Source organism: Vicia villosa, linkage group LG7 (genome assembly GCF_029867415.1).
Source record: "Vicia villosa cultivar HV-30 ecotype Madison, WI linkage group LG7, Vvil1.0, whole genome shotgun sequence".
Classification (NCBI taxonomy): Eukaryota; Viridiplantae; Streptophyta; class Magnoliopsida; order Fabales; family Fabaceae; genus Vicia; species Vicia villosa.
This window is the reverse complement of record NC_081186.1, coordinates 67,429,398-67,448,204: the sequence shown is the minus strand read 5'-3', so window position 1 is coordinate 67,448,204 and position 18,807 is coordinate 67,429,398. Positions and strand designations below refer to the sequence as shown.

General features: G+C 34.3%; 1 protein-coding gene across 1 annotated transcript; it reads left to right on the top strand.

Annotated features, from left to right (window-relative positions):
* Positions 1-4,752: 4,752 nt before the first annotated feature.
* LOC131619253 (probable ubiquitin-like-specific protease 2A) lies at positions 4,753-18,546 on the top strand. Its single transcript, XM_058890369.1, has 12 exons — positions 4,753-4,828; positions 13,881-14,104; positions 14,201-14,303; positions 14,386-14,441; positions 14,748-14,869; positions 15,200-15,400; positions 15,489-15,544; positions 15,631-15,724; positions 16,275-16,368; positions 16,984-17,103; positions 17,285-17,653; positions 18,274-18,546. Exons 1-12 carry the CDS (start codon positions 4,753-4,755, stop codon positions 18,544-18,546), a joined length of 1,788 nt encoding a protein of 595 aa, XP_058746352.1.
* Positions 18,547-18,807: the final 261 nt, after the last annotated feature.

The following is an 18,807-nucleotide window of genomic DNA, read 5'->3' as shown; positions in this document are numbered from 1 at the left end:
TCGTACACACTAAAATCAGAGTTAACGAAATGACCACCATGGTAAATTTTCAGTTCCAGAATTTCGTCCATGCTCACCTAACACAGTTCATTAACAATATTTCAACCCTAAATCTACAGAAACCCCTAAATAAACAAAACCCTAAATCTAGTTAAACCCTAAATTATAACAATACCTAATATAGTGCAGAAAATACTTACCTGGTATAGTGCCTTCGTCTTCAATCGTATGTGCTTCCTCTTCGTTGCAATCGCTCCTTCTCCTTCTTCGTATTCAGCTTCTCTTGTTCGCAGTCCACTTCTCCTTCTTCGTTTTGCTACTACTGAATGAGGGTTGATTGAAGGACTATAATATCATTATGTGTACACGTAACCATTTTTATGCCATCTGGAATCACGTCATCACACATTTTGCCATCTGGACGCTTTTTCTGACCTTTGGCTAACGTTTCAGTAACGGAAGGACAAACGTGATTACATTTAGAAACTTAAAGGACCAAATTGGCACGAAAATTAATTGAGGGACCAAAGTGAACCAGAGGGTAAACTTAAGGGACCAAATAGGGTATTTTGCCATTTTTCATATAAAGAGCTCGCCACACCCTCCTCAGACGAACAATGGAAACAAAATAAATGGGCAGACCCCACAAATGTGCCTGATACCGAACTATCACGCCCGGGCCGGTGAATATTTATACATTACCAAAAAGGGGGGCATACCCCTCCGAGAATAAGAAATCCAAAATGAAATGGCTCGCAGTCCAAACTGTTAACACATTAAAACAAACACAACAAAACACCTCAAGCAATCTCATCCATTAGCACGTCCTGGCTCCCTCGGTTACCAGACTCCTCGGTGCCGCTCCCTGTAACACCCCTTTTCTAACCCCAAATATATCATACAATCAAATAGAGTAAGCATGCATAAAGGAAAAAGGCGCCACATGTTGATTTTCACCAAATGAAAATCCCAAAATAACATACATACAACATCCATAATACGCAAAGATCATATTGTAACACAAAACGTAATCTCATGTTCTCATACATTATGCATAAACGCTTGCGGAAAACAATTCGAATTGCTATTAAAGATTTCAATGAATATATCCCATACTATATTCATCTACCAAATTCAAATAACATCAATATCTTTGATACTTGAACATTACAATTCTAGGCTACAATGGCCTTTAATCACATATCCAAAAGTCATCACATACATTCAATATTCAACAAAGCATAAGAAATAGCAATATTCAAACATGAATATAAGTCTAAGAAAACCCCCAAGTGTTATATGATCAGAGCATATGACTCTCTACCTAATCAAAACGAAACCTCGGAATTCTTCGGCTAAGCCACGAATCAAGCAACTACTCTTCTGAACCTGCACGTTACCAACCAAGGGTAACATTCAAACAGAAGGGTAAGAATTCAAATTCTAAATAGAAAATATAATAATGGGAAATGCAACACAAATAAGCATACACTTCACAATTCTATACTCTTCTCAAAACATGCATTTATCTCCAATATAAAGTTAACATGTTCAATACAATTAAGCATCACAATTAATTCACGACCTCATATATTGATGATTTACATATATACACATATATCACTCATATATATATATATATATATATATATATACTCCACATTTCACATCAAATATGTATTAATCACATATATCTCATTCTCATCACATTCTCTAATTCATATCAAATGATTCATCATTCCACATATATGCATATCAATCAAATTCACATCCACACATTCATACCACATAATCACACATAATAACATTTCACACCGACATGTGCGACTCAAGTGTGACTCTATGCAATATGCATGTGGATCCCTCCGTTATCATTTTCGGTCATGCCGATTGCCACTCTCTACGGACAAGATAACCACCTCAAAGCCCCATACTCGTTAAGCTTTCAAACCCCATACTCGTTAGGTTTGGGACAAGTAAATAACCTTCGCGAGATTACCCAACATTGCCACTTTCAAAGACTCATGCTTGTGTACGTGTGCAACAAAACAAGACTCATGCATTTAAGACGATCTCTCTATCTCTTAAACTACACAATCACATCTTTACAACTTTTCACAACATGACTTTCAATCTAATATCACACATCAATTAGCATTTATCAATCAATCACATAGTTCATGATATTAACATCTCATAAGGCCTCCATGAACATTGGTCATACAAGATTCATCCATAACATACACATATAACTACATGTTATTTTCAAATAAAATCATAATTAAATTAAACAAATTCCAATCAATACTACTCTATCATGTAGAAAATCTCATTAGCTTCCCAACGCTTCAAACGGCGCATAAAACGAAGTTACGGATCAAAAGTTATGGTCTTTACAAAATCTGCTCAAAATTGAACCTCTAGGTCGATGCAAACTCATTTAGGTTGAATCAAAACTCCTCTAGGTCGACGTAACTGAAGGAAAAATAGATTTTTGGCTTTCTAGACTGTTTAGGTCGACTCAGATTCTGCATAGGTCGTCCCAGGCTGCGTGAAAACTCAGATTTCACCATTTTTCTCCCCTAATCCCCTCATACAACACCCATTAACCCATACACCATCCATACATCATTTGAAAGCAAATTTAGCACACATTTAAGGTTCCTAAACATTTCTAACCATGGGTCATTCATACAACACATTAAACATGAACAAACCACAAAATCCAATTGATTTCACATAAACCCTATCATTTTCTAAATTCATGAAATTGAGAGCATAGAAAGCATACACAATATTACCCAATCATAGATTCTACAAGAACTTGTATTCAAACCCTTACCTCTTGAATTTCTCCTTCTAACTTCAAGAAATCTGCAATCCTCTTCTCTTCTCTCTTCTACTCTTTTGCCTCTTTCCTCTTCTCTACTCTTCTTTATATTTTTCTATCTAATTTAGGTTAACTCATAAAATTCTCCTCTAACTCTCATTATCTCATTGGACTTAACCCATCAACTATTCTCATTTCTAATTCCCATTAAGCCAAATAGCTAATTCTAATAAAATTCTACCATTTATTAATTAGCTAAGTAATATATTACCATACAATCAAATAATTATTACTCAAACAATAATTAAATAAACACACAAACAACTATTAAATATCAAATAATCCTAATTAAATAAAATCTAATAAAAATAGGGTGTTACACTCCCATCTTCGACCATCCTCGACTCGGTGGAAAGGTCCGGTGCCCTCGGTCACCAACTTCACCCCCGTATTCTTCAACTTCAGCTGGGCTATGGTAGAGTCATATGTGTCCTGAGTGGTAACCAAGAAATCATCATCCAAGACCCGAATATAATTGACCAAATCCACCCGAGTCTGGAGGGCCCTCTCCTTTTCAGTTTCGTCCTCCACGGGAGCCATGGATCTCCGAAGAGCAGCTTCCTTCACCGTTGAAGATAAGATCAACCCGTACAGAGTCCAGATAAGCAGGGCATGCCGCAAGCCTAAATCCCTCAAGGATGCCTCCTTCTCGGCATGAGCCTTGGTGCTGGTACCCAAGTCGAACCTTGCCTCGGTCAGTTTCGCTTCTCGGGTAATCAGCATCTCAGTGTGACTCTTCTCCAGAACGGCCACCTTGCTTTTGTAATCATCAGTAATCTTCTACAACATCTACACCGAATGGGGTGCAAATTTAGCATACAAAACAGCCAGCTCAAGGACCTGCATGAACGAAGAAGAATCTTGAGCCAGAATCCTCTACCGGGCCAAAGCCTCCAACCCCTCGATATGAAGGAATTCAGCTAGGGGAATAGTCAGAAAGGGTCCACCCTCGAAAATTTTGCGCTGATGGAAGCAAGACGAAAGCTGATACTGGTGGGACGCATCGTCCTAGGTTAAATCCACAGGCTCCACAACATCCACCCGCTTCCGCTTGTTCTGGACGAAGGCATCTGAATCAGGTTATTGACGAGGAGGGGATGGATGAACAATTGCGGGCATCAAAGGATTCTTCTAGTCCACGACCCAGAGAGGTGACCTAATACCAGCCAGGGAAGACGAGGAGGTCCCTTATCCAGTGGCCGGAGCAGGGTGCATGTTTCCCAGTCGACTACCATCACTTCTCCTGGCCCCATTTGGCCTTGCCTTGAGCGTGCATACGGGTCCTGTCTTGACGGGTAGCCATTGATCCTACAAAACTAGATAAGTAGAAGGTTAGTCAATGAAAAAATCGGCCAAACACTTAAACAAAAAATAAAGATAATGCAAACCATGTACCCAAAAGGGCCATGACGTCCTCAACCGAGCCACATACGACTAATTCTTTAGCATTGATATAACGAGACTCCATTACTGGCTCCCCATCCTCATCGACCAACAATTTCCCAGCCCGATCCACCTTTTGAACCAGGGAGAAACTCTGCACGAAGTTGGATAAAACCTTAAAGTCATCTTGGCCATCCTTGTCCAGCTCACCAACCCGAGTGATGAACTGGTCGGTAGAGTAACCAAAGGGATCAAACGACCACTAGAACCTAAACTTTGGCCTCCTCGTCGTCCCCGGCTCACCAATATTGTTCCTGACTGGACGTCCCTGAGGGTCCAACATCGGCACACGACCGAACACCGAGTTTCGAGCAGATGTCAGTTGCGGTCGGTGAAGAAAGTAACGCATCTTAAAGTGCTTGAGGGAGTCATAGAAGGGCTTGAAGAGATTCTTTGAATGCTCCAGAGAAACCCATCCCATGCTCCATCTTACGCTGCATGGTAAAGAAGTAAAAGAGCAACGAGACGGTGGTTCCGATCTTGAGGTGTTGGCACGTAAGTTCGAACGCCCGAAGAAAAGCAATCGAATTTGGACGAAGTTGAGTCGGTGCGAGCTCGAGGTGGTTAAAGAAAAAAATCTGGAAATCAGTAAAAGGCACCTGGAACCTCATCTCCTTGAAAACGACCTCGTACATGGGAATCAGATCGGTCAGATAGACGTCGCACACCCGCTCGTCTTCCCCAGGCCCCGATATGACCCAGTCAAGTTTCCCTCTAGATCCACATGCCCACCGATATCAGTATGTACATATGAACTGTTCGTAGCAAAGTAACTTTCTGAGTTCAAAACCTCGGTCATTTCCCATTCATCCACGGTAGGTTTCTTCTGGGGGAGGAGTAGCAGAGGACGACGCCGAGCCAAAAGACAGCGCCCGATTGTCCTCGGATTCGACCATGATCACCTAAAAAACATAGGGGACAAGTGAATTTGACAATCAAATCAAATCCACCCTTCCACCGCTAATCAAGTGAAAGGGCGTGAAACTGACCCGGGGACCAAAAATCCTCGAGCAGACCCCTACTCGAAAAGCCAAACACCAGAAACAGAGGTGAAAAAGCGTGTCGCAAATTCAGATTGTGGTTGAAACCCTACCAACTGCTGCAGTCAAGAAAACACATGCAAAGGGAAAATTCCAACCATAATCTGACGGTAAACTAAGATAACAGGGGCAAAGGCATGATTCTTCACATAATACCTACGGTCTAGCTCTCATCAACATTGAAAAACACTACATCTCCGCCGTAAACCACCAACATTTTGCCAGAAACTAATCGTCAACCACACTAGAACTATCCCACCACATGCATTTCCAAGTAAAGAACCTAAGAAACAAACGAGACAAAGGTTCGAACTTACTTGTGAAAGTTGGAACGATAATCTGAAGTGTGAGGCTTGAACGTTCGCGGTGGAGATAATGGCGGTGAAGACACCAGAATACTGGAGAGGTAGGAGAGTGGAAAGGAAACGTGAAAAGTTTAAATGGAGAAAATTGAACTATTTATAGATGACTAAACTCTTATGTGACGCGCACGCTTGGGATAAGGAGTTAAAAGGGCCATCATTAACACCTAAACCATAGTCACTAGGCCTGCAATCATCATGACGCATTAAGTGCAACGCAAAGCTCGAGGCTACCACTCATACGTTACCTCTCTTCCCAGCAGACACCTGTCCCTCTCCCCGTCTGACGACCGGCCTCGTCGAAAACTGTTGCCCTGCTCGACACTCTCCTCAGTTAGTCCGCTCTACCCGTCTGTGGCCACTTTAAGTTATCGCTCCCACGCCTGGAAGCAACAACTTGGGGTGATCCTGTCCTGGACTGACCCAATGCTCCAATTTTCCCAACCCACTCTCTAGAAAAGGCGGCCCAATAAGAATTGGCCCAACACACCAAAGCCACGAGGGTATGCTGTAACACCCGAGGCCGAAGAAGGCGAGGGGTGGTTGCACCGCATGTAACACCTGAATCCAAAGAGGGCAAGGGTGGTTGCCACATTGGAATGAGAGGAATCTTGAGACCGTGCAGGTATGGGACTTCATGGTTGAAGGATTCCTTATAAGGATTGATGGGTACTACCTATACCAACAAGATGCATCTTATTTTCGGTAGCCTATTCTATAAGAACTCCACAGTTAAACGTGCTTGACTTGAAGCAATTTAGGGATGGGTGACCTTCTAGGAAGTTTCTCGAAAGCGTGCGAGTGAGGAAAAATCATGATGAAAAGACCCGTGTTGGTTTGTGGGGTCAGTCGATCATCCCGAAAGGAGTCTGAGTAGCTTAATTGGTAGTGGGAATGGAATGAACATGTACTTGAACCCCAGGGTACATGTTTCGATTCCCACGAATGACAAAAACTCTACTTGTGATGGGGTAAAGAAGATCGTGAGGTGACAGTGCCGGGAGCGCCTTGCGAGGGGCCCGGGCTGTTACATATGCCATTTACCCCACATTCCGGGCACGACTGGAGATTAACCAAGCACGTGGAGATCCCGTCCCCGACAACGGATATTGCTCCAAGCACGACTATCCAGGACCTAGTCCAAGGTCCCTTATATTCGGGGCCAGAAATCACGCCCAAGCCCAAAAAGATAGGAGGTCAATTCTGCCCCATGGAAACTTATAAGTAGCCCTCTATCCCTAGAGGGCAAGGTAATTCACTTTTGACCCAAGATCCCTTATTTTCTGTTGTACCTCTCTTTGTTCCTTCACTTACTTTGGCATCGGAGTGCCTTGCAGGTACAATCCCCTTTTTTCTCAACCAATCACCGAAGATCATGCCAACCGTCGCTGGCCACCTGTTCAACCAGAGAGAACAATAGGGATTTGGAAAAATTATTTACATATGTGTTGGAGATAAGTCATAAAATGAGAGAAAATACCTATTTGATTCAATTCAAGAGAAAATGGTATGGGTCGACTCAATAGAGTGAATAACTTGAATCAAGAATAAAACAAAAAAATACTGCTTCTATGATTCAAATCAAGCTTTTTATGAATTAAATAATTTTTTCTATGATTTCAGTCAAACACTCAAAAGAAAAATATAATTTTCACATTTAATTTAATTTGAGTCAACATATTACCTTATTCGAATCATGTGAATACAAGATTACAATCACAAAGATGTTTTTGATTCATGGCAAACTCAATAAGCATACAAGCAACAAGGTGGAAGCAAAGCAACAAGGTGGAAGCAGAAAACTCAAAGAAAAGCAAGCATTGATCACTCATGTCAGAACAGGTCGACCTATTATGCATATAGGTCGACTCAACACAAGCAAAACAAGAAGAATGCAGAAAAGCAGCAGTTAGGTCGACCTACTGTCAACCCAGGTCGACCTAAAATGGAGAAAATTCCACATACTTCTGCTAGGTTGACTCACACATCAACTAGGTCGACCTAAACTGAAGATTTGCCCCAAAAACGCACTTGAAGAGAATTCTGGTCGACCTACTTCCCAAACAGGTCGACCTAACTGGTAGAAAATACCATTCAAGCTTATGCACCTCTGCTAGGTCGACCTAAGCACTACAAGAGGTCGACCTAACTGATCAAGAATGCCAAAAATTCTGTTTTTCTCTGCTCCAACTGATTAGCTCTCATATATATTGTCCAAGGTTCAATTATTGAGAACAACACCAAATACTGAAAGATACACAAAGGCTTCTCATCTTCGTTCTTCGTCATCTCCAACACAATTACACATAATCATTCTTGCGTTGAGGGTTAGTGATCGAGTTCGATAACGTCCATGGAACGGAATTGAAGATTCCTAGTGGGTGAAGATTTGTGGGGTTTTTGGTGAATAAAATCTGCGGGTTTTGTCCTCCAAGATAGGTGTTTCTTGGGGGTTTTTATCAAGAGGTTTCATTGAGGATCCATCTGAGTGTGAAGATTGAAGAACAAGGGTTCAAGGCAATTCAAGACACTGCAGAAAAGGGATCAAGTGAAGCTCTTGGATAACCTTGATCTGACTCAAGATTAAGGGGGAAGAAGATTCAAAGGATCGACATAATTGGTTTATGGTTTATCGCTTTGTTATCTTCTTTGTATATACTACTTTCAACATTAATGAAAGATTTCCCAATTTCAGTTTGGAATTGGGGGCAGACGTAGTCGTAGCGAGGACGATCGACGAACTGCCTAAACAAATATCGTGTTCTTGTCGCTTTTACCTTTTCATTTACGTTCTGTTCATATTTGGTTATAATAGCAAATTGATCAACGATTCGAGTGTTAAGATTGTGAATTAAGAACGTATATAAACATCACAATCCATCACATATTGAATCACCATCAATTTGATCATTATCACCAAGTGTTTGTGTTTTTGCTTATTTCACTATTACTGCATTGCAAACGTCGTTCATCATATAAGAAGTTAATTGATTTTCAATAGAGCGACGTATTGATTCTATAGTGTATTCTCTTATCGTTTATCTCAAGCTGGTTAGTGGTTTTAACACATATACAATCGTTTCAATAGTGGTTCGGAATAGACGCGAGTCGATTCAGAATCACTTCCGCTTAAAGTTCAATTAATTCCGTAAAACTGTGTAAGATCTATTCACCCCCCTCTAGATCCTAAGGCCAGCGTCTAACAAATCACACTTTTAGTTATTTGAATCGAGACTTGGCATGATTTGAATCATACTCTCATGTGTTTCTTGATCCAAATATATGACTAATTAATTAGAAATATATTGTATTGACTTTATGTAAATACTTTGATAAATGCATGCATAAAAACGATTTAGTACTCAAACCTATAATGTGCAACTATACGAGGATATTCAATTACAACAATTAAACCAAAACACTAAATTGACAAGTAACAAAACATAAACTAGGAAAAATCCTAAGAGGCAGAGCAACTTCATGAACAACCTTCGATGTAATCCAAACTGTTGATAGTGCACAATGGATCATATGATTATTAATGTACGAGGCACACATAAAGGTTTATGAAGCATCATTTTACTATTTATTTTTCATTTGTGACATGCCACAAAACTTATTCCTACCATTAAACATCATTGTTTATCACAGTTTTTGTTGTTTCTGTTTACTAGTTAAGCTCATTTGTGATATTTTGTTGTTAGTACTAAACATGCATAAGAAATCAACCTTATTTATCAAGATAAAGCCAATATCTTTATTTTTATTTTCACCTCTTCTTTAGGTTTTTCAAGTTAGTGTTTTCAATACATTTGCTTTACTTTTGAAATATTTCCCCAGCTCTTGACACCCTTTGATGGGAGGGATTGTGTTTGAGCTTGATTGTTTACTCCACATTATTTGAATGTGTATCCTTTTCAAATTTGTCTATGAACACTATGTAAACTATGCTTCAGAAGGCATACCGAGACATTTTGACCGGCTGGGTGGAATTGGACCCCTTGGCGATAGTCTTTGCTTTCGCCCGCAAGGGTGGCTTGAACTGGGCTTATACAGAGGTGGGACCATCATCCAAATGAGGAGGGGGTGTCTCCACTATATGGATACATTAGGTTATGTAGAGAATGTTAGAACAAGATTTGTTCTGATCAATATTCTATGTTTTGGTGATAACATTATATATGAATTTTGTATAAGACAATATGGTACTCTAATCCTTTGCATTTTCCATTTCAGGAAATATATAAAGAGTATGCACATATCAGCGCTCAGAAACACTGACTCAGAAGGTTCTGGATGGCTACATCAGAACATGCTCTAGCAAGACATCAGAAGATGGTCAAGCAGAATCAGAACATGAACTATGAAGCATCAGAAGAACATGAAGTCAGAAGCAGAAGCACTGAAGTTCTGAATGATATCACGCTCAAGCTCTTCAAAGTCAGAAGACAAGAAGATGCTCTTCACCAAGCTGTTTGACTCTGATAATTCAAACGTTGTTATTTACAAATATGAGTTCAGAAGCAAGTACAAGATGACAGGCTATTAAGTCTAATCTCTGGCTGACAAAAGGAACGTTAGAAGCTACAAAAGGCAAAGTCAGTAAAAGCAGCAAAAGCATGGCTCGAGGTAGTTGACAAAAGTGTGAAATATTAAATGCAGCGTTGTACTATTCACGCAAAGCATTAAATGCACCCAACGGTCATCTTCTCCCAACGCCTATATATAGAAGTTCTGATCAGAAGCAGCAAATAGAACACTCACGCAAAATACCAAAACGCTGTCAAAATCAAAGCTCACAAACTTCATCTTCAACCTCACAAACTCTTGTAATATTTAGTGAGTGTTAAGCTTAGAACTTAAGAGAAATATCACAGTTGTGATTATAGCTTTATAAGAAGCAATCTTACTCTTGTAAACATTATTTTACATTGTTTGTAAAAGGTTCCTAGAGTGATCAAGTTGTGATCAGTAGACTCTAGAAGACTTAGAAGTTTTCTAAGTGGTGAATTCCTAGAGTGATCAAGTTGTGATCAGTATACTCTAGAAGACTTAGAAGTTTTCTAAGTGGATAACCATTGTAATCAGTTGGATTAGTGGATTAAATCCTCAGTTGAGGTAAATCACTCTAAGGGGGTGGACTGGAGTAGTTTCGTTAACAACGAACCAGGATAAAAATAATTGTGTTCATTGTTTTTATCTTACAAGTTTTTAAAGTCACACTTATTCAAACCCCCCATTTCTAAGTGTTTTTCTATCCTTCAGTGAATATGAGAAATGCGTCATTCCCTTCCATACATCTTAATCTCCTTCATGAGCTTTTGTATTCCATTTAATGACTTCAAAATCAGTGTCATGAATCATTTAATGACATTTCCTTTGCAATAGCATCAACTAAGATAGACGTTTATCAAGCTTTATTTTAATATTTATGCGAATATAAATGGGCGTGTTGACCGTGGGATTCTTCTTTCATTTATTCAAGCCAAAATAGCACGCCTAATCATGTGCGAGGTTTAGGTTTAATTCATCCGAGGCATGTCTCTGAATTATTTAAGACCTATTCTGACAACGTGAAACATTTCAAGGATCAATTCTTCTAGGCAACTCTTATCAATGAAGAATCTCATGCGAAGATAGATAAAATATAACTCAGCCCCTCATACATGTGTAAAGGTTTATTCCGCAAATTCTGGTGCCATAGTCATTTTTTAGAAAACAGATTGCAGATACAAATGGGCATGGTTACTGTGGGATTATACTTTCATTTCTTCAAGAACTAAAATAGCATGCCTAATCACGTGTTGTCTCTACTTTCATTTCTGGGGAAGATGAGACAAATCTTAAGTAGTTTCAGCAGCTACGTCAGTGATATTCCCTTGAACAACCGATCAAATGACTTTGAATGCCACCATATTTGATGAATATGTAGTAGGATCTGTTGAAAAGGAAGTTAAAACTTGAGGAAGAAGATCAAGAAATCAACATTTGAACTTTTAAGAAAGAAGATCTAGATCTTTAGATCTAAGGAGATCTAAACATGGAAATACACGGGAATCAGATTTCAATTCTCACGTATGTTGCTACTATTCCATGGCGGAACTAGAGTCGTTCGGTGAATAATAGTAGTGTTTGCTACGGTGGACTTGAACTTCTAATGTGGTGGATAAGATGACTGATCTACAATGTTAGAAATCTAATGCTAAAGTTTATGTGATAATGAAAGTGAAGTCAGAGTTGGAACGATTTAAAACAAAAATCATCGATTATTTCACGATCAACTGTCTAATTGATTTGGATGACTACCATTACTCCTAAATGCATAATTACCTAATTTAAGTAGAATAAAGATCTACATCTGCTTTGCACTTGATATATTTATTTCATTATTGGGTATTTTGTGTTGGGCCTATAAGCGACACAGAACACTATTTTTGACATTCATGTAGAATCTCATATTAAAATAGTTCATCTAGTGTAGCAATTTTTAAAATTCCTGCTCTAGTGAAAGACATGGAACATGTTTGTTTTAGTTTTTTAAAAATGATTTTAATAATACTACATATTTTGTGTAATCAAAATTTTACAAATTTTTTAAAATCTTTAAATAAAAAATTGGTTTTAAATAAATTTTTTATAAAATCTTATTTTGAACATTTCAATATTTAATTATATTATTTTTTAAATATAAATCTTTTAATAAATTTTTAATAAAAACTATTTTTGAAATATATCTTAGAAAATTGTATGCTTTTAATTATGTTTTAATCTTAAATAATATATATTTATGTTATTGGATTTCAAAATTAATAGTTTAAGTTATTAAAAATAAATTATTTTGTTTTAGCATTTTAAAATTATTTTTATAAAAATTAATTTTGAAAAGAAAAAGAAAAAAGTTAATGTATTTTTTAAAATTAAAAAAATAGGCCATATTAAAATTATGAATACTTTTTTTCCAACCAGACTTATTTAGAGTAAATATAGGATATGTTATTCCGATTCTAGTGATAAAAGCCATATTGCGACATCTAAGGATTATATAAAATTTTAATTTATTTTTCAAATATGTTATATAAATTGTTTTGTAAGTAGAGATTAATTTGTGTTTTGTAATTATAAATTTATTTCTTTATATGATTGAAATGTATTTATTGTAGTCCTTTGTACACACACGCCTTTGCGCTAGTTTCCTAAATAACAAACACGAATAGCATCGGTTTGAAAAGTTGTTTTAAAAAACATGGAAAAATGTATTTGATAAATAAATTAATAAAATTAAAGTCTTTACTTTTTGAAAATTATTCTATCAGAATAAAATTAATGTTTACCTAAATTTAAAAAGTCAAACTAAATATTTTGTTTTAATTATATTTAAAATGGTTATCTTATGTTTTTAGTAAAAAAGTAATTGCTAGATAAAAATATTTAAAAAATAAATTAAAAATAATAATAAAAGTATATATAAAGACCAAATGTGAAGAATCCATTCACCACTTTTTCTTTCTTTCATGTGCGTGAATCATCCATTCAGTCTTTCGAATTTACGATTCAGCTATTTCAAAATCACATATTACAAAGATGAATCACTTTCCTTGTCATTCAGAATTTCTTGATTCTAATTATGATGCATTCCACAACAACATTATTCCTTCCGGTAAAAAAATTTCGATATTTTTTCGAAAATATTGAAAGCTGAATTTGTTACAATCTTTTTCAATTTTTTTCATGTAATAGCTAAAGTACTTGCTGTGTATATGTTATTTGTTACAATATTTTGATTTCCATGAGATTTCAACTTCGAAAAATCAAATATTTTGTTATTCTCCTCTCTAAATATTTTTTTTATTTCATAGTTACTTTTTGAAAACATAATCTCTTATTTCTTTTTCAGTGTTCTAGAGTTTTTGTCCTTAAAAGTTATGTGGTGTTTAATTTTAATTCTCATTAAAATAAATACAAGTGTATAATTTAAATTCTATAATCAAATATAAAATTATTTACAGAAATGAAATTAGTATTGGTAAAATTTATGTTTAATAATTTGAATTTTGAAGTGAATAAAATTGATCTTGTAATGGTTCCTAATAATAACAGTTTATCTTTAACCTATCAAACTTAATATATTTATAATTCTCCATGTAGATAAAGTAAATGATTTTGCTGATATTTCTGGCATTGATGTTGACGGATTTGGCGGTAACTTTAATTTTGGGATGGATTGGATCACATGGGAAAACATGCTTGATAACAAAAAGAAGTGTGAGTTGGAAGCTGCTAAACTATTAAATTGGTCACCTTATAAAAATCATGTTGAACATATGATAGAAGATATCAATGATGATGTATCTTTGTTACCGTCAACTCAGGTAAAATTTATTGTAGTCTAACTTCTATTTGTGAGTTTATATTCTAAACTACAAGTTTAATAAATGGCTTATTTATGTTCAATTTATTTTCTTCAGATTCCATTTGTTGACATTAATACACAAGTTACTAATGAATACATGACTCGAAATACTGAATCTAGTTATGTATCTAATATTGCAACAAATGATTCACTATATGGTAAACCTAGATTCTTATTAACTTGTGTTTTTCTAACATGTTATACATCATCTTTAAAATTGAAAATTTATTTTATTATAAGTTTCAGCTTCATTCAATGACTGTGGATGGAGTTCTTGCACAACCAATTCCAACATGGTAATTCTTCATATATTAATATATATAATCCTTACACATAACATATAAACATTGACTTAGCATTTTATTTTTCCTTAAAGATATCAATGTCATTAGTTTTAACCTTTTTGTAATTCTTTTTAGTTTTGTTTACTTATATTGTTTATAACTTGCTAGAGAAATATGCTAAAAAATTGTCATACATTAATTTTTAACAAAGCATATTATTTATGCATCACAATATTTTTTGGTCGAATATTAGGATAATTTGGATATCTATTAACTCTATATTTTTATGATGTAACACTTTATTTTATTTTTTTCCAGATATTTGAGGAATTTGTCTATCCAAAAGGGGACTCAGATGCTATAACTCTCAGTAAGAAAGATGTTGATTTATTACAACCAAATATATATATCAATGATACGATTATCGACTTTTACACTATGTAAGTTTATATATGTATTTCTTTCCTTTTGAAAGTTATATTTTTACCTAGATTTTTGTTTGTTCCTTCGTTAATAATCTGTTTTTAATAATTTTTACATATTTTTATGTCTTTCTTGTTTGTATTTAGTTTTTATTCTCTTCTTGCAAATCATGGATTAAACATTTTTTTCCCTAATTGTTCAATTGTCATCTTTTAAATATGTAAATTTAAAATTACTTATAGTGCACTTCTACAGAAATGTTAAAAAAAACTCTTAATACTGATTCTAATAAATATAATTTGATTCCAATAAACATTGTAATTTTTCAAATGTCTCAATCTGGACAGATACTTGAAGAATAAGTTACAGGAGAATGAAAAGGATAGATTCCATTTTTTCAATAGTTTTTTCTTTCGAAAGTTGGCTGATATGGACAAAATTTCACCCAATTCCTGTGATGGAAAATCAGCATTTCTACGTGTTCGTAAATGGACAAGAAAAGTAAATCTGTTTGAAAAAGATTACATTTTCATACCAGTGAACTTCAAGTAAGTAACTATCAAATTCTTTCTTCACTTTGTTGTTAATATATGTATTGATGTTTTTATTACAATAAAATTTTGGCCATGATTGCAGTCTTCATTGGAGCTTAATAGTAATTTGTCATCCTGCTGAAGTGCTTAATATTAATGGTGAGTTTTTTAATTTTTCATATCAAATCACTTCTCTTAAACAAATTTTTTTCTTCTCAAAGATTATTTTATGATTCATATTTCAGATAGAGAGCTTGAAAAAGCACTTAGGATACCCTGCATATTGCACTTGGATTCTATAAAGGGATATCATAGTAATATAAAAGACGTTGTACGAAGGTATTTTGAATTTCTTAACCATACACTTCAATCTCATGTCACTACCTTTTTATCTCTTCCAAATTTTCTTATTTTGGATGTACTTTTTTCGTTTAGAAGATGATCCCACGTGCCAAGAATTAGTTATAGCCTACAAGTACTTGTTCATTTTTTGTTAAACTACATTTCGAATTTATATTTGTTATTCTATAATTCTTTTGCACTATTTTTTTAAATTAATTTATAAAGCTTTTAGATCCACTAAGTATTAATATTGTTGCCTCATAATCACATGACACCCAATTGAACTTAGTAATTAGAGTATAACTTTTTTTACGTGTGATCGATGTTTTAACTTCTAATTTATAGCCTTGTGTGATATGAGTATGCTTATTTAGTTTTCACATTGAAATTGAATTTTAAACTCTAAAGTCTAAACTTTTTTCTCATCTTTTGATTATTAGTGTTTATTTTGTCAACTATTTTTGTTACTCTTTATCTTTGTTTGTATTCTCAATTTAAAAGAATAACTCGGTAAGTGTAATATTGATTCATATTGTTGAATTGACAGTTATTTGTGGGAAGAATGGAAAGAAAGGAAGAAAGAAACATGTGGAGAAGATCTCTCATCAAAATTCTTGAATATGCCTTTTTTCTCAATTGAGGTATTATTTACTTACATTTTTGTAAAATGTTAGATTATTATTAAAGGAAAATTTTTTCTTTAAATATCTTTTTTGTTAAATTTAAATTTTTTTCAATTTTATTTTCTAAAAAATAAACTTCACATCATTTAGAAAACTATTATGAAAGTGGAATATTTCTATAGCAAAATTATATTGTATAGTTATTCATGAATGTGAGTCTTTTCTTTTTATGTTAGATTTGAACCTAATAAGTTTTATAGAATATATGTATTATGTTTCGGGAATTAAGTAAAGAAAAAGTGTAATATTTTACATGTGATTTAAAAAAATCATATTTTATTTATTTATCACATGCATTATTTATATCAGTACTTGGCCATAAATTTCTTAGTTGAGATCAAATTCTGTCCTCCTGAGTTAAAATTATTTTATTAAAGAATTTCCAATTAAAAAATATCAAATTTAACTAAAAGAAGAAAAAAATTTATTATTTTATTCATACATTGTTGTTATGTTTAGTTTTTTCTTACTTATCTCTAGCAGATGGTTAGTTGATTTATTCAGGAACACTTTTTTGTTTTCTTAATTTGATGGTGCTTTTACTAATATTTTGAGATTGAATGTCTTTCATAGGTACCACAACAGGAAAACTCATATGATTGTGGCATCTTTTTACTTCATTACTTAGAGCTATTCTTGGCTGAAGCTCCATTTAATTTCAATCCATTAAAAATAACCAAGCTCTCCAACTTTGTAAGTAATTTTTATGTTTGACTTATTATAAAATCATTTAAATTACATAAAACTATTTTTTATTATGTCAAAACATAATTTATTTTTTACTTTATAATATTTCAATTCGTAGTAAATCCTTACTTACTCCTATGATTGCTTATATATATATTAAATCTAATATATTTTTAAAATTTTCTAGCTTAATTTGGATTGGTTTCCACCTGAGGAGGCTTATCGCAAGAGAAATATTATTCGTAAATTAATCTTTGAATTGGTGGAAAATCATAAATCACACGAAGGAATTTTCCTTGACAATTGTGATGACCAACATTGCGTAGAACATCATGATAACACGATTGATGGTCAGTCTCATTTAATCAATCAGGAGGCAGCTACTTCTCAATTTGGCCGGGGAATAGAAATGGATCCATCTTTCGATGCTTCTAGTATAATTTACAAGGAGCATTTTGTGCAAGAAGCTCCATTAGAAAATTCATTTGGAAAATGTCAATATTTTGATCCGCCGTCATCTAATCATTGGTTCAATGGTTCAACAATTAAAATAGAGGTACATACCATATATGTCTCCTTTGTATCATTTTAAAACTTTTTTGATATTTCTATTAGCATGCATCTCTTTATTTTGTTTATGTTTGACTATGATGTTATATGGCTTTGAATTTAATATCATTTTTAATTTTAATTTGTTATTGCTAGCAATAATTGCCTCTATGATATTATTATTCTAAGTTCAAATAATAGTTGTCACATTGTTGTTAAATCCTTAGATAATTTACGCGTTAAAACATAAAATATCACCATGATACCAATATATCTACTTATTAAAATCATATTTTGTAAGCTAATTCTACAACTAATTTTTTTTTGTGATTAGTCAAATCACAAATGGTATTATTAGTGTAATATTACGTAGTGTTTATCACCGTACACTTAAATATGTTTATATTTATTCTATTATATTTGCTCAAATTTTTTACGAGTTGCATGATTTTCATCCAAATAAATCACCTTTTAATGCTAGGGAATATTTGAATATGATTTTAGTCAATAGAATTAACCACTAGGGGAATAAATATGGTAACATAAACAACAAAAAGGAGCAAAGTGATAAATTCTAAACTCATAATAACTTACTAATTTATCTTTTTTTCTTGTATTTTTTTACAGGAAGAGACAACAATTTTACCTCAATCAAGTTGTTCATCGCATGATTCAAATGGTGTAGAGATATCAAATATCAAGTCTGTTGGCAACAAGTATTGGTACCATGACTTGTTCTATCAAGGGACACCAACTCTACAATTAAATCAAGTTATACATGCAGTAGATAACAAGGTCATCGACAATGATGTTCGTATTATCGAAGATATGAAAGCTTGTCCTTGGGTGGAGCGACCTGCAAAAAAGAGGCAACTTATACCTCTACCTAGGTGGAAGTGATGGAACCTTGATTTCTTTTACCTTCACCGAGTTTGAATAACTTTTCTAGGTTTTTCATTTTTAACATGTAAATAGTAATAATAAGTAGTCATTATGTAAAGTCTTTTTTATTCATTTATTGGGAAAAAATACATTGTTTTTTTATCTCTAACACACTCATTTATGTAAGAGTTATTAGATCTCATGATTCTTCAAGCATGGTAATGCATAAATCATTTTATATACAAAAATAAATAATTAATTACAAACTTTGATATTATT

Excerpts from the sequence above, each read along its gene's own strand:
- LOC131619253 (XM_058890369.1), top strand. The coding sequence starts at position 4,753 with ATGCTCCATCTTACGCTGCATGGTAAAGAAGTAAAAGAGCAACGAGAC. Across the intron at positions 4,829-13,880 it reads CGATCTTGAGGTGTTGGCAC|ATAAAGTAAATGATTTTGCT; the intron begins GTAAGTTCGAAC and ends TTCTCCATGTAG. Across the intron at positions 14,304-14,385 it reads AACAAATGATTCACTATATG|TTTCAGCTTCATTCAATGAC; the intron begins GTAAACCTAGAT and ends TTTTATTATAAG.